At 34.5% G+C, this 14877-nt stretch overlaps 1 protein-coding gene across 1 annotated transcript; it reads right to left on the bottom strand.

Moving 5' to 3' along the window:
• Nucleotides 1–222: 222 nt before the first annotated feature.
• UPL6 (ubiquitin protein ligase 6) lies at nt 223–12524 on the bottom strand. The gene is made up of 26 exons (XM_039018479.2): nt 12011–12524; nt 10905–11002; nt 10577–10704; nt 9779–9890; nt 9280–9460; nt 8968–9147; nt 8356–8538; nt 7925–8006; nt 7711–7829; nt 7308–7609; nt 7086–7182; nt 6739–6882; nt 6535–6618; nt 6361–6447; nt 6104–6244; nt 5787–5912; nt 5476–5574; nt 5074–5141; nt 4565–4631; nt 4248–4418; nt 4073–4162; nt 3065–3145; nt 2547–2620; nt 2378–2449; nt 1887–1976; nt 223–853 (listed from the first exon to the last, which is right to left on the bottom strand). The coding sequence occupies exons 1-26, from the start codon at nt 12167–12169 to the stop codon at nt 787–789; spliced, it is 3102 nt and encodes a 1033-aa protein (XP_038874407.1). The 5' UTR covers nt 12170–12524; the 3' UTR covers nt 223–786.
• Nucleotides 12525–14877: the final 2353 nt, after the last annotated feature.

The raw sequence follows: 14877 nt of genomic DNA, 5'->3' as shown, positions 1-14877 counted from the left end.
ATTATAATTCAAAAAGACAGAAAACATCAAGGTTAGATGAGAACGGTTAAAGTAATCTGAAGCCTTAATTACAAAAGGTTTTCCTCCTTAATTTGACATTCTCATTGTCTAGAACAACATGGAATCATACCTTGAAGAGTAAGGAGGGGGAAAAAGGGAAGAAGAAACCATAAGATAAAAAAAGAACTATAAGCAAGCATCAAGTTTCTCTTGTTTCTAATATTGCAAGAATGTACAAGTAGTAATCTGCATTCATTTGAGGCTTTCCTCAATCATATTGAATCACCGGTACTTTATTTGTCCGCACGATAGAGGACAAAAATATACATGCCATATGCATAAAATTTTAAGTTATATTCATTATGTACACCCATCTCAGTCATTGTATTCATAAAATTTCTAATAAAACCCTAAACCCTACTCTCTATCAAACTGGACATAGCAAACAACCCTACCATTTTTGTACAACCTTATTTCATCAACACACCTGGCTTGGCAGACCCAATCTCTGGCTGAATCATTTTCCTTTTTTTTTCCCCTTCTTTTTACGCACTTTTCAACCAATTGCGCGGGCCAGAAAAGGGTTTCAAGAGTCCAATCTATGCTCAATCTATTCCCTCCTCTGTACTTATAATATTTGCATTTGAATGCGGTGCCCCCTTTGCAGGTTATCTGGTCCTCCAACTTGCTCCACATAAAGCTTACATCTTTTCCTTGTAATAAGATCCGACCAATGCAAAGGATGAAGCAGGAGTAGAAGGAATATTTGAGCAGATACGACGTACATTAGCTTAGATCAAAACCCGCATCTGCATTTATGGCATAAAGCAATTTGCTTGCCAGCTGCTCCTTGCTGCATTTTTCACAAAATCAGAGAGTACGTGAAAACTTATCCAAGTTTTTGTTCTTTTTGATAAGAAACAGATATGTATGTGTTAGTTTATTCACAAATCAATAGAGTTAATAAAATTTAAGCAAGTTAAGCTACCAAGTTGGTTTTAGTTTCACATAAGAACGTTAAATAATTAATTAAATGAAAACCTCTTGGGAGTTGCTGTTGTATGGCCAAGTAAAAAAGATGGGAAGCATAACACCCAGCCCTAGTACAGGGAGAGGCTTAGAACAGGCTTGGGACATGTTTGAGAATGATTTTGATGGTTAAAATTAGTTTGTCACATTCAAAAGGACAATCTAAAATGTTTTTAATCATTCAAAATCAATTTAATGTTTGGTTTTATACTTGAACACGATTTTCATACCATCAAATTTAATTTTGAATGATTACAACGTGTTTCTAAGAGTGATTTTGAATATGACAAGTGAATTTAATCATTTTCAAATCCCTTCCAAACATTCCCAGACTGTCCCAAAGATACTCTCCACTGACTGATAATCTAAGATAAAATAAATATGAAAGAAATTTTTGTCAATTTAGGGTGTGTTTGGAATGCATTTTCAAGTGTTTAATTTAAAAAATAAGTTATTTTAGAAAACATTGGAGTATTTGGCAACCACTCAAAATAGCTTTGGAAGAGTATTTTCAACAATTTATGTCAAAAGTGTTTAAATAAAAATGAGTTTTTTGAAAAAACAAGACAATCCAAACACGAGTCCTTAATGTATAAGCACACTAGGCCACAACTTCTAAATTCTTAACAAGTTGCATTTTCACCGTGCTTCCAGCATCTCTTTTTATAGTGTTTCTTCTTTTCTTTCTTTTTTTTTTTTTTTTTTTTTGAGATAGTGATAACTAATCTCCTTTTATAGTGTTGTTTCCTAATATCTGATCAGTTGCATCATAAAAACATATGGAAGAACTTCTCAATCAAAGGATGACAATTTCAGTTTAACAAGAAACACAAGAAATGCTATTTATATTTACGCACCTTCTATAGGGTGGAAGCTTCAAGAGATTCATACAAGTAGCCGATGTAGGTAAGCGATCAAGAGCTTCTTCATTTGCATTACCAGCAGCCCTGGAACAGAAATAAGAAACTAGTGTCAAATGAATAACTCATCCATCTAGATCAAAGAAATAAAAATCTGAATACAACTGTCCTTGTAGGCCAAGATACTTGTGCCCATGGGTGTTAAATTGGATATTAAACAGCAATGTTTTTATGTCCAATGCACACTCATTTATGTGCCTGAATACAGTTTCGGGCTTCAGGAATCCCTCATAAAGTCCTCATGACATGACAATGTACCGTATATCACACTCATTTACATTTTCACATGATTTTTTCTTGCAGCGTAGTTTAAGCTCAAGGAGGAACGGACTTATCCCCTTTTTGGGGAAACCAAAACAGAAAATATTAATAGTGATGATACAGCTTTTACCCAGAAAAGGAAGGAAAATGAACAAATCACTGATTACCTTTGTATGCAAAAACACGGCTCAAGATATTTAAAGCCAAGAAGCGGTCCTCGAGAGCAACCAGTTACAAACCTGATGAAAAACCACAATCCAAATCTTATATAGTTCAGTTTTTCTTTAAGCCAACTAGAAAGAAGTAACCAACAGCTAGTGTAATGAAATTACTCACTTCAGAAATTTCTTTTGGTTTTCCACTGAGAAACTTTTGATAACTTCCCAAAACATCTCAATGACATAATGCTCCTGAAAGCATGAAATAAAAACTCAGAAGCCCGAAGTTTCCACACGTGAGATCCTCCAACATCATCTACAATTATGATATTTAATTGACTTGACATCATAATTTAGATTGCATAACTATAATATATCTTATATTCGATATCCTAAATCAAGAATTATTCTACCTCCAAAGCAAGGTTAATCCTACTAATCTTCTTGCAAGATTTCACAATTTCAAATTTTCTCGAAGAACAAATACGCGGAAAAGAAAGAAGAAATACATATGCAGAAAAAAGGGTTAATAGAACTTATTCGATATCCTAAATCAAGAATTATTCTACCTCCAAAGCAAGGTTAATCCTACTAATCTTCTTGCAAGATTTCACAATTTCAAATTTTCTCGAAGAACAAATACGCGGAAAAGAAAGAAGAAATACATATGCAGAAAAAAGGGTTAATAGAACTTACTTTATGATAACCACTTGAATAAGTGGTATGTGTCCGTAGATCATCAACATCCAAGCTGTCCAGTGAACCTGATATCAAAAGCTGAAAAGAAATAGACCAGTCAATTAGCCATTGGCCCATGATATGACCTAAATTAGGGTTTCTTTTTATGTTTTCCATATTTTTTCCCATCATAATGGATTTCTTCTGGCACATCTTTTGCCCTCACAAGGGCTTTAGTTGTCACCAGTAAGAGTCCACGTAGGGCTAAAAATAATCTAGTTTGCTCTGTATATTTTTCAGATTTTAATGATTGGTAAAATTATGCCTTCACACTTTTTTTAATCATGAGCCTTACACCTCTTTGGGAATGATCAACTTGAATCTTAAGGAATGGACTGGTTTCCTTATCCTGAACCTGAATCTTCAATCATCAAGGCAACCCACATCTATCCCTTCCCCTGGAACTGATTCCAAATTGGTTTATGGGGTTTTTGATAGTCGCAAGTGATCAGAAGTCACGTGATTGAACCTTCAGGTGAACTCAATAGGGAAGACCCTGATGTCTCTAGGGTCTAGGCTTGGGTGGGTGCGGTGGTGCCCAGATCACCAGATTATCAAAAGAAAAGGTCATGTGTCCTCCTAATCATCATAGGTTCTTGCTTCAATTCATTAAGGGTTTCACATCACATAAAAATTAAAGCTCAACAACACTATCGAAACTACTCTAACCCCCCTACCACACACTAAGAAGAATATGACCTATGAAGAATAAAAATCCAAATCTTGGTGCTTGACCCAGAAGTTACTTTGTATGGTCTAGGGAAAGAAAACATTCCTCTAATAAGTTCCTCTTATTAACTTATTTTCAAAAGAGTATAATTAAAACTAGCATGAAGCAAGATTCAAGATTCAAGACACACGAGGCAGTTGATGTGCGATGATAAACAAGTCACCAAGAGATGATATAACAGCAAAACAACCTTTTCATGCAAACCATGTAAACTAAACTCAGTGAGTCAATGATACCTGGAACTCATCCTCATTGAACATATCAATCCATTCTTTCTGTATGAGCTGCTGAAACCCTCTCAAGAAATGAGAACTTTGCTGCCGTATCTGAGGATGACATTTTTTTCCCATCAAAATTAGAGTAGGGAGAGCACTTTGGATAAACCAAGGACAATCTATGCTATGGCAATACCTGAAAGTTCAAACGATGATTGGCAACAAGATGAATGAATGTGATGACATTTTCACTGGTGACACGACGGTTTTTTCCTCCAGGGAGTAGCTCTTCTTCTGTTTGCTCTCCATACTCATTGTTTATAATAACAAAATATAGCTCCAGTTCGGAAATGTCACCTTCAAAATGCTGTCCAGAAAAATCAAATGGGAAGACCCCAGAATTTAAGATAAGGAGTGAGAAAAAGATTCTACCAGGATACTATATTGATCTTGATCATTGATCAAGGGAGGGAAATGTGGTATCAGCAAAAAGTGATACCAGAGGATACACACCTTTAAGAAAATAAGGTGGCGATACAATTCAGGATCCAAGGATGGCAAGTCATTCAGATAGTTGTACCTGTTGTGATAAGCATTGGAAAAATTCAACGTTTGGTTAAAGATTAACAATTCCCTACACGGAATATAATTCATCGACATACCATGTAACCATGCAACGTTAAAATCTCATCAATTATATGAAAGCAATGTACAAATCGGATGATGAAATCAAGTGCAGACTTTACTCGAGTATGGAGAAAAAAAAAAAGGTATGGAGTAACTCTGTAAGTGCAGATCTAGAAAGTGAATGTAGCATCAAACTCCCAAATTCCACAATTGGAAGTTAGCAACTGACAACCTTACTAGTGGGCAGTTCACCCAGAATAAAATGTAAGATTTCTGGAACCCTAAACATGTCTAGTAACTTGCAACTAGTCAATGTTACGGGCATCAATACTACGATTAGTGGATTAATGCATAAAATACAAAACAGTAGGGCAGTAAATCCTTTAAAACCTTACTTCTGTTTTAACTTGCTCAAGAAGAATGTTGCAAAAGGTATATCAACAAGAATTCCTTCAAACATGGCCTACAGGAAGAAGGGTAAAACAGCATCCTGTCAAAAATCGCTTAATGTGATAGATATCTCCAAGCATGACTGCTTGAGAACTAAAGAAAAATTAAGAATGTGAGGCATCGGAAAACCATTGAACTGGGCAACAACTTCTATAATAGAAAAACATGCAGAACTTAGGAACACAGCAGATTTCAAATTACTACATTTTATTTATATTTTTTTTTTCTTTTTCTTTTTCTTTTTTTTTTTTTAATTTATATTTTTATACTCTTATGTCAGGTAATAATAAATGTTTCAACATTCAACCAAAGTAAACTGTATGTATGATTGGGTGTTATCGACATACCTTTGCCAAAAGAACTCCAAGGAAGTGAAAAAATTGGAGATGTTGCTCGTGTATCATTCCCGAACCAGGATTGGGGTAGAGCAAATGATCAGCTGTTTCCTGGATTACCAAGCAGAAAATTGCTTTAAATTAGAAGAGCTGAACAATACGTACCCACATATTACTGAAATTTTAAGAAATAGACTTCAAACCATCAATTTTCTTTGAAAAGTGATTTCAAACAACTATGGCAATTTCATCGTGATTCACATTGTGCAACAATACCACGAGATTAACAAAGCCATGCTAATAATAAAGAATGTCATAATAACCTTAAATAAACCATACTGCACATCAAAGGCTGCCCGTGTAATGTTCTCCATGAAATCTTTGAAAATGCCACCACCATCAATTCCTGCCTCCTCAACTCCAAATTCATTAACAAAGGACACACGTATCTGCATGCAGAAAAATGAAGCAATTGAACCAACACAAACAAGAAAAAACTAATAAACAATTACAACGCTACAACTATAAGATGCAGAAGAGGGAGGGGGGAAAGGGTCAGTTTTTCATGAGGCCAAGGAGAAAGAGAGAAAAAGTAAGGTAACAATTTAGTTTTTCATAAATCATGGAAGTCTGAAATTACCGATCCTCGAAGATCATCTTCAGACAATGCACTCATTTGACTAAAAGCATCTTCCAATATATGATTCCGTCGAATTCTAAACCGGTTTCTGGCAAAAACCGCATGAGATCCATTCCTCTGCCTAGCTGCTGCTAGTTGTGACTGCGAAATGGGTTATAGGGAAAGTAACCATAAATAAAAATACCTTATGTATTTCTATAACTCACAGTCACTCGAGAAATATTGTGGATAAAAAAACCAAAGAACAACTTGCTTACAGTGAAAATCTTAACCCTGCTTGTAAATGGTACTAAAAAAGGAGCTCGCTTAAGAATATCATTTGCTCTGGTATTTTCTATCACTGCCTACAAAGAATTAAGGCCAAGTAAATAATTAGAATAAGGATCAGATAGCAAGTCTTCAAAACCAAAATATTCATTGAGAACAATTACCTGAGAAATGAAATAATCATTTACGGCGTCAGCATGGAAGTCACTGGGGGGTGTAAACTGTCGTCTATTGTTCCAGTCTTGCAACTACAATGAGACAATTTAATCTTAGTAGACCAACAGAACGAGGCAGATAATTACACACAAGCCTTTCTCAAGAAGCGTCAAAAAGCTAAGTGCAGGAAGAAAAAACTTTTCCCGTTATACCTGTGACAGGAGCTCTGAGGCAACAATTGTAACCCTGTATTGAATGAATTCAACGGTGTGCCTCTTAGTTACATGGGCACTAGTAGCATGTTTTGCAGAATTACTAGGAGCTGTAGGACTCACCCATAAAAGCTGCCATAGGGCCTGCAGAAAGTAGAATAAATGGCAACATTACAGATATGACTTTAAGTAGACCCTTCTAATTCTTTTTCAAAAAATCTAAAGCAGAAAGTTTTTTTTAATCCAGAAATGGGAGGGAAAGGGCTATAAACATCTGTGTTGAGAAAGTTTCTACTGAGCATAGCATTGCAGCACTGTAATTACAGGTGGCTTTCAAAAGAACTTACCTGTCTTAAAATAATAATCAGGCATCTGATATCCTTTAATGATAGTGGCTTCTCCTGCTCATAAAACTCCTCATTGTCAATTATTGTCAACATGTGCCTGATCCATAATAAAAGAAGTAATCAGGACATGTCTAACCTCACAACGTACCATATGTAACATCAGATCAGGAATTAAAACGAAGTTCAAAAGTAGATAAATAAGAATAAAGAAGGTAATCTTACTTGTACACGGGACAGAAAACAGCCAAAGGTAAGAGCCAACCAGGTGCATCTCCTGATAAATATGCCAACTTCTCTGAAAAGGATGACCATTTTTGGTTCTCATGGCACTTCTTTATAAAAATCCAAAGTACTGGAACTAACTCCGTTCTGTATGCTAGAACAGTCATAATTTGCTCCAGAGGTAGGGTATTGAAAGTGACATGCAGAAAAGCACAGGCTGTACCAACAGCTTTGACCTCATTATCATCAGGACCATCATAAGGGCCACTAACTCGTGAAATCTGTCCAAATAAAGCATTTGCCTGGGAAGCACAAACGAATTCAAAATTGTTGAAAGAAATAGAGATGTTTTGATTAATTAAAATGTTGCTGTCAATGACAACAAGACCAGAAGATAGAATACCAACTGCAGGAGAAATCGTGGATCAATAGCATCACATATCTGCTTTTCAACATCTTTATTCAATGCTAACTCTATTTCTTGATCAGACACAACCACATCGTCATCACCCAATGCAGCACCTATTGACCGCATACATATACAAAAAGTCATTGGCCACTTATACGGAAAGTATAATGAATTAGATAAATTTCATGAGATGGTGGTGAGTACATACTCTCTTTCATATCTCTAAGAGGTGATTTCATCGACGGAAGTAATTCCAACAAGAATGTCGTGACGGAAGCCAGATCTACTGCCTATCCACAACAAATGACATAAAAATGGGCGAAAAAATATAATTCAATTACCACAGATCCTTAGAGTGTGCTGGATTTAAGTAACCAATAATTGTTCTCACTACAATCTATAAAGAAAACCTTTTTGCATAAATTATATTAAAAAAAAAGTTGAAGTACATGCATATTCTGTTTCTCTTTATTGAGAAAATATGACCTCTAGACCCTCAGTAACACCATTATATCCAAACACCAAGGTACACAAACCTATAGGAGGATGACACATGCAACTTTGTCAATTGGGTACAGAGGGAGGTGCTAAATGTGTAAAGAAAAACTCAAATAAAAATAATATAGGTCAGCTAGTTACCAATTCAGATGAGCAGTCAGGCTGAGATAGAGCAGTTCTGGAAATTTCCAATACATTTCCAAGAAGGCAAGCATAGCCAGGAATGTCAGCTGTTACATCCTTTGGGAGTACATTTGCATAATGTTGAACACACGATGCCATCTGATGAATGTAATGTCCAATCAACCCCCATCTAGTGAAAACCTAAAGAAAAGGTACACTGATTAGTGAAAAAGGAATCAAGCCACACAAGTTTGTAGTTGAAAAAAGTTTAAAGAGGTGCACAAGTTCAATCAAACTCTAATTTTACCATTAATATATATAAAGTAGGAGGATAAGATAAGGTGAAGTTGCCTAATGCCAATCAAACATGTACTGTTGGCATAATTTTTTTCCGTCCATAAGAAATGTATTATTGGATATATTGACGCCATGAGAGGCAAGATGGCCTAAGGGCTGGGGGTAGAGAAAACCCCCACCCAAAAAAGAACTACAAGAAAGGTTTCCATTTTTAAATAAGTGTAGAAAGGTTTCCATTTTTAAATAAGTGTAGAAAGTACAAGAGAAATCTTTGTGATTTGAACTCCACCAACTAAGGGAATTTCTGCTGGCATGAATTAGGAAGAAACCTACCTCCTTTAAGTAAGGGAATGTCTGCCACAGTAAAGGAAGAGTAAGAATTTGGGAGGAGAAACTCCAATTGGGATCAACACGTGGGCAACAGCATGGCTTCTCACCAACATGAGAACACAAAAGAGAAAGTAGATGTTCTAAAGAAGGCACTGGAGTTTTGGGATGTGAATCTACACTTTCCTGCAACAGTTTGAATGTGAATTAGTTCTCTGAAAACGCCTACAGAGGATATCCTGACAAACAGAATAGCTATATAAAAAATAAATCACTTGCAAGTGAAATCACAAAGCAAAAAGGAAAGTACATTTATACCTTCCCCGTCAAAGTGATATCCCTAATCAACGCATATGCATTTCTTTCCAGAAAGTATCCAACAATTTTACAAACCCATGGGAGTTCGGGTTGTAATAAGAAAACAATTGTGTCAAACAATAGAGCCGCAGGTGTAGTAGAGATCTCAGGTGCAGCAAAAAGTTGATTCCTCAATTGGTTTCTATCCAGAACAAGACCAAGTAAGAATAATTAGGAGGGAAAAGAAGGCAACAATTTATCATATAAAAAATGAGACTATTTCGAATTTCATTAGCTGAAAGTGAAAAAATAATAATAATCAAGTATATCTACCTAAACAAAATCTAAGACTATATATAATAAATATACTCACACAAAGAAATATATCATATACAACTAGAGAAGCATAGAAAGCCAACAAAATCAACAATGACTAACCAAACTTCGATTTTTTCATTCAAAATGTTAAAAAGGATAAATTTTTTTTATAAGGAATGTTGAAATGGAAAAAAGTAATTACCTATTATGATGTATAGTCTGGATGCAAGCATATGCAAATTTCTTAACTCTGTAATCCACTAAGGCCTTGTTAGATAAATAATCCTTGCCAGCAAAGATGCTCAACATGTCCCCTATTTATGAGAAAAAGAAGGTTAAAAAGTACTAATTATGTGCTATCAATAAGAAATACTGATTAACAGTTACCAATCTGATAACCAAGTACAGAAGCAACATAAGGACACATACAAATAACAAAAAAGGACATTACAGTGGTTCAGAAAGCAACCAATTTTTTCTAATATTGCCACTTGTCATATCTATAATAATTTCCCAATGGAAAATCCTCATAATAAGCTTGAGTAGCACCTAATAACGTGTTCAAATGTTTCCATAAGCAAAAATAAGTAATCCTAAAATACAGTTGACAAGCAAAAGTCATCAACTAACAACCAAATAACAGTAGTATGACTAGATTTAGTTTTGTCCAACTTCAAGAAAATAAAACAGATAAAGACAAAAGGAACTATGGTACAAAATATGCTGCCAAGGTAAGAAGTTTCTGAAAAAGGGTACTGCCCCATAATCTAAGAATCATAACATATATGGTTCCTTCATATGGAAGGAAAAAATATAAATAGACAAAGAGCATATCTGCAATTATCTTAATTCTTTAAATGTTAGAGAGGAGATTAAGGCAATACAAACTATGAGAAAAACACGAGTGGAAATGAAGCAAATGTAGACTAAGTAAAATGGTCTATAAAAAACACCAGATAATTGGCTCGGTTTTCAGAGAAGGAAGTAATTGTATAAGTACCTTTGTCTTGAACAAATTGCCGAAGTAACCGACAAGCCTCTGTAAGAACCAAAAAATCACCGGTGTGTTTTGCATTATAGAAAAAGAGTAGCTGGTGGAAAAACTCTGAATCAGGACCAAAACAATGCCTGAGTTGAAGTGACAATTGGAGATTAAAAATATGTATAAATCAATGATCAGATTAAAAATTGGTATCTACAATTGTTATTATTGACTGAACAAATAATTTCAGGAAACCTAGAGGAACTCAATTGAAATGGGAGGCGGCAAGGAAAGGAAAAGGACTACTGTTGTCAGATAACAATTATATAATGATCTTAAGTTCTACCTGTCAACTTTCTCACAATGCTTTCCATAAGTATCATGAAATTGCTCTCGCACCCTAAAACGTGCGGCTTCAGAGGCCTTTCTCCCTCTGAAGCATTTCTGTAGAAATAAACTAGTCAAAATAAAGATTAGCAGATATATATGACACATGATAAAAGCTCCAGAAACCTATTTAGTAAATTTAAAAACCAAACAAGAACTACTTTCAAGGGTATAGGGTAAGTAATTAATCAGTAGAATATAAAACACGAAATGAATGAATGGGGTTGCTCTTTATGCAGTTATCCATGAATATTGATACAAGCTCGAGATTCTCTTAACTGCTTTGAAAACAACCGGTAAATATGAGAACTGAGATAAGCATGGATAGACTCTACCGTGACAAAGATGTGTGGTCTTGATACATTTAAAATTTAAAACCGTTTTATATGGTCCTTACCTTCATGGATATCCATATTTCTCCGACTTAGATTTCTAAGATGATAAAATATGGCAAAACCCAAACCAAGGATACGATGGAGTCTTTAATTTGTTCAGATAGAATTGAGTCTAGCTGGGAAGTAGTTGACCCTTCTTAAAATAACATCAATCTACATCAATCTCTTCCTACTGATACTTAATCCAGATGACCTTTGTTTAAAAAGACAAGCAGGTTTACTTCCCATCGTATATTAAAGGAAAAAGAGTTCCACGTTTTATTTCCTCTTAAAATGAAATGGCGGGGAGCGGGAAAACGGAACTGGAAGTCAATGTTTCGTTATTACAAAGAACACACCCGATTCACCGCCCCTTCATTACACGCTATCCTAGAACATGAGACACGGGCAAAACAGGCGTAGCAAACCACACCTCTATCTACTATAACAAAATTTCGCACGTCAAACGTGTCAAACTCCTTGACGAATCAAAGATGAAGTTCGCCAATTACGAAAACTGATATTTAACATCATCAACATCAAGACATGAAAAATAACAATGCTGGGAAATAAGACTTCAGAATTGACATGAAAACCCAGGCATACAACTCGGCAACTCGTTTCATGATCAATAATACGAGGCTAAAATTTGAACTAAACGCAAGAGGGGGGAAAAAGAAGGAAATGTAACCTGAATTTTGAGAGCAGCAAAATTTTGCTGTCTCAAGGACAATCGGCGGTTCCGCTCCAATCTAGTCTGCTCAAGAAGCTTCTGCCTATCTCTTTCCTTGGAACTCCGGCCACCTAAATCAACTCGCTTGCGAGTAGATGAATCGCCTGTGAAGAACATCTGCCGAGTCGGGAATTGAACTAATTCAGACCTAGCAGAGCAAGAGTGGCAACACAACTACGAAGAAGAAAGCGAATTGAGTTAGATTAGATTATGAAGAAGATTGGAATTGGGGAATTGGGGAAGAAATAAACCCTAGAAAGAGGAAGGCGAAATTTCGTCAAAGGTATAAGAGAGACTTAATTGTCAAGAAAAGGGAAGGAGAGGAAGAAGAAGAGATGATTTCATTGATTATTCGAGATGGGTTTCAGACGTGTTGTTTGGTGCGACTCTGCGCATGTACGGACTTTCATCCTCGACAATTTTTATTTTCCTTATATTAATTTAATAATGGTTGGAAAATCACATGAAAATTATACTTTATTATACGTAAGAAGTAACTTATATCAACTTCATTTCATTAATGTTGGGAGTGGAGTTGGAATCTTTTAACCTAGAGCAAAAAATCTTGCGCATGTTCAATCTCTTCTTAAATTTCTACTTAGTTTGTGGACATCCATTCGAAATGGATCGAGCGGGTTATAATAGTCTATTTAGTGTTTGAGATTTGCGTTAAAAAAATTGGGTAAAGGTTATGATGCATTAACACTATTTACAACGATGATCTTTAGGGGTGGTGAATTGGTTGCTATAGTATGTGGGTAATAATAATTGTATGTCTGAATTGTTTGTATTTAGGGACAGTTGCCAATACAAACATTAAACCCAAAATATTAGCAGATATAACATAATGTAAAAAAAAAATTGCAAATATGGCCAAATATAAATAGTCTATAGTGATAGATCATGTTATTGGTAGGAGTTTATTAGTGATAGATCATAGCACTGGTAAGAATCTATCAATGATAGAAGTCTATCGTTGATAGATTTGTCTATATATGCATTTTTTTTAAATGATGTTATACACTTGGTTATTATTCCTAAAAATGCTACCAATTGCAATTACCCTTGTATTTATGGTACATATTATTTTAGGTTGGGATATAATAGTATGTTTTTATGGTATATACTATTTTAGTTTGTGTAGGAAATAATAAATATTGTAACATTTTGACAAAAAGTGATTTGAAATAGTAATGCTGTAGATAATTGTGAGTTATAATAGTTGGAAACATCACCTATTATAATTTGATCCATAAACACCACCTATAATAGTTCACTCTATCCAATTGAAATTGAGGACCAAAGCAACCCCTTAGTGGTTAAATAACTCTCTCCTCAATGTTTCCAATGACTCCAACTCTGGTGGCCAATTCCGACGAACACCACCTTCAACGCCCAATTTCAATGACAATCACCTTCAGTTACTAGCTCCAACAACTTCCCCCGTAGCCAACTACAACAATCACCTATGGCAACCAGACCAACTTTCATGGGCAGAGCCATGTAGGGGCTAGGGGGCACGTGCCCCCCTCAATTTATCTATCTTTTGTATTTTTAATATGAATTATATATATATATATATATAAGTTCAATGTGGATAGTAAGAATGGTGTCGGTTTGTTGGAGTGTAACGTTGTGTTGGTTGGCTATGGATAGGGGCTTAACTCTAGTTGTTTGCAACATTTTATTTTAGATTTTGTATGAGTTTTTACCCAGATTTTTCATCTTTAAGGGGCTTTTAAAGTCCAACTCATGTAAAGTATAATAAAGGAAAGTAGGTCAAACAATGTGACTAATGTGTCATTGTTTAATAAATAATCAAACAATTTTTTTTTTTATCAGCAACGGGACTTGGAAATTTATAAACTTTTTTCCTTATTTTCAAAATTCACTTTTCAATTGATCTCATGAACACTCTATTGAAAAGGTATCATTCATTTTTTGCACATAATTTTTATATTCGTGTTACACTTTATATTTTTGTTTGTTTCCATGTTTTTTTTACATTCGCATTTACTTGCATACGTTTTTTAAATTAATTTCAAAGTTCAAGAAAGAGAGTTATTTACTGTCACTCGTTTGGATATACAAACTTGACAAGTAAGTTTTAAAATCTTCTTAGACTTTAAGTTTCGATTCCTAAAAATCTATATAATAGAATATAATATTCTTATTATTAATACTTTTATAGAGTTAATTCAAAATTAATATGGAGAGATATTATAAAAGAAAAACATCAATAGAGATGGTAGAGGTATCATCTTCAAAGAAGAAAAATGTTTTGGATTCTAATTGATCTTATATAGAAATCAATCTAGAAAAACTACCAGTAAATCATAGTCTAAGAATCAAAAATTATGATTATAATTATAATATTCGAGATAAAGTTCGTATAGCATATTTACTAAAAGGTCTTTGTCAGCCTCGAAATTACACTTTTCCAATTAAGAATTTTGGTACAAAGTCCAAACGATTTAATACAACTTGATTAAGTGAATATTCTAATTAGTTAGAGTATAGCATTTTAAAGGACGTTGCATTTTCTTTATATTGCTATCTATTCAAACCAAAAGTAAGTGAATAGTCATGATCGATTTCAAAACATGAAAACTCGTAAAGGGTAATTGTAATGTAATAAATTAATAGATGAAGTTATGAATATTTTGTTTTTACATTCGTTTACAGATTTTTTTTATTAGACTTGTACACATAGTGTTCCCTTTATAAAATTCATGGCTTCGTCGATGCCAACTTCAGTGACCGATTATGAGTGTTAATGGTATTCTTTTATGGTAACTTAACATTAATATAAATATTTTTAGTGT

The sequence above is a fragment of the Benincasa hispida genome, chromosome 12 (assembly GCF_027475165.1).
Source record: "Benincasa hispida cultivar pf3 chromosome 12, pf3_genome.v1.1, whole genome shotgun sequence".
In the NCBI taxonomy this organism is placed as follows: Eukaryota; Viridiplantae; Streptophyta; class Magnoliopsida; order Cucurbitales; family Cucurbitaceae; genus Benincasa; species Benincasa hispida.
The sequence above is the reverse complement of the archived record's forward strand: the minus strand, read 5'-3'. Positions and strand labels throughout refer to the sequence as shown.

What these genes read in the sequence shown, in the direction of transcription:
- UPL6 (XM_039018479.2), bottom strand. Translation starts at nt 12,169, where the DNA reads ATGTTCTTCACAGGCGATTCATCTACTCGCAAGCGAGTTGATTTAGGT. An exon ending in GTTTTCTGTCCCGTGTACAA is followed by an intron (nt 7,183 to 7,307) that starts GTAAGATTACCT and finishes ATTATGGATCAG; the next exon opens with GCACATGTTGACAATAATTG. An exon ending in CCTCAGAGCTCCTGTCACAG is followed by an intron (nt 6,619 to 6,738) that starts GTATAACGGGAA and finishes GTCTCATTGTAG; the next exon opens with TTGCAAGACTGGAACAATAG.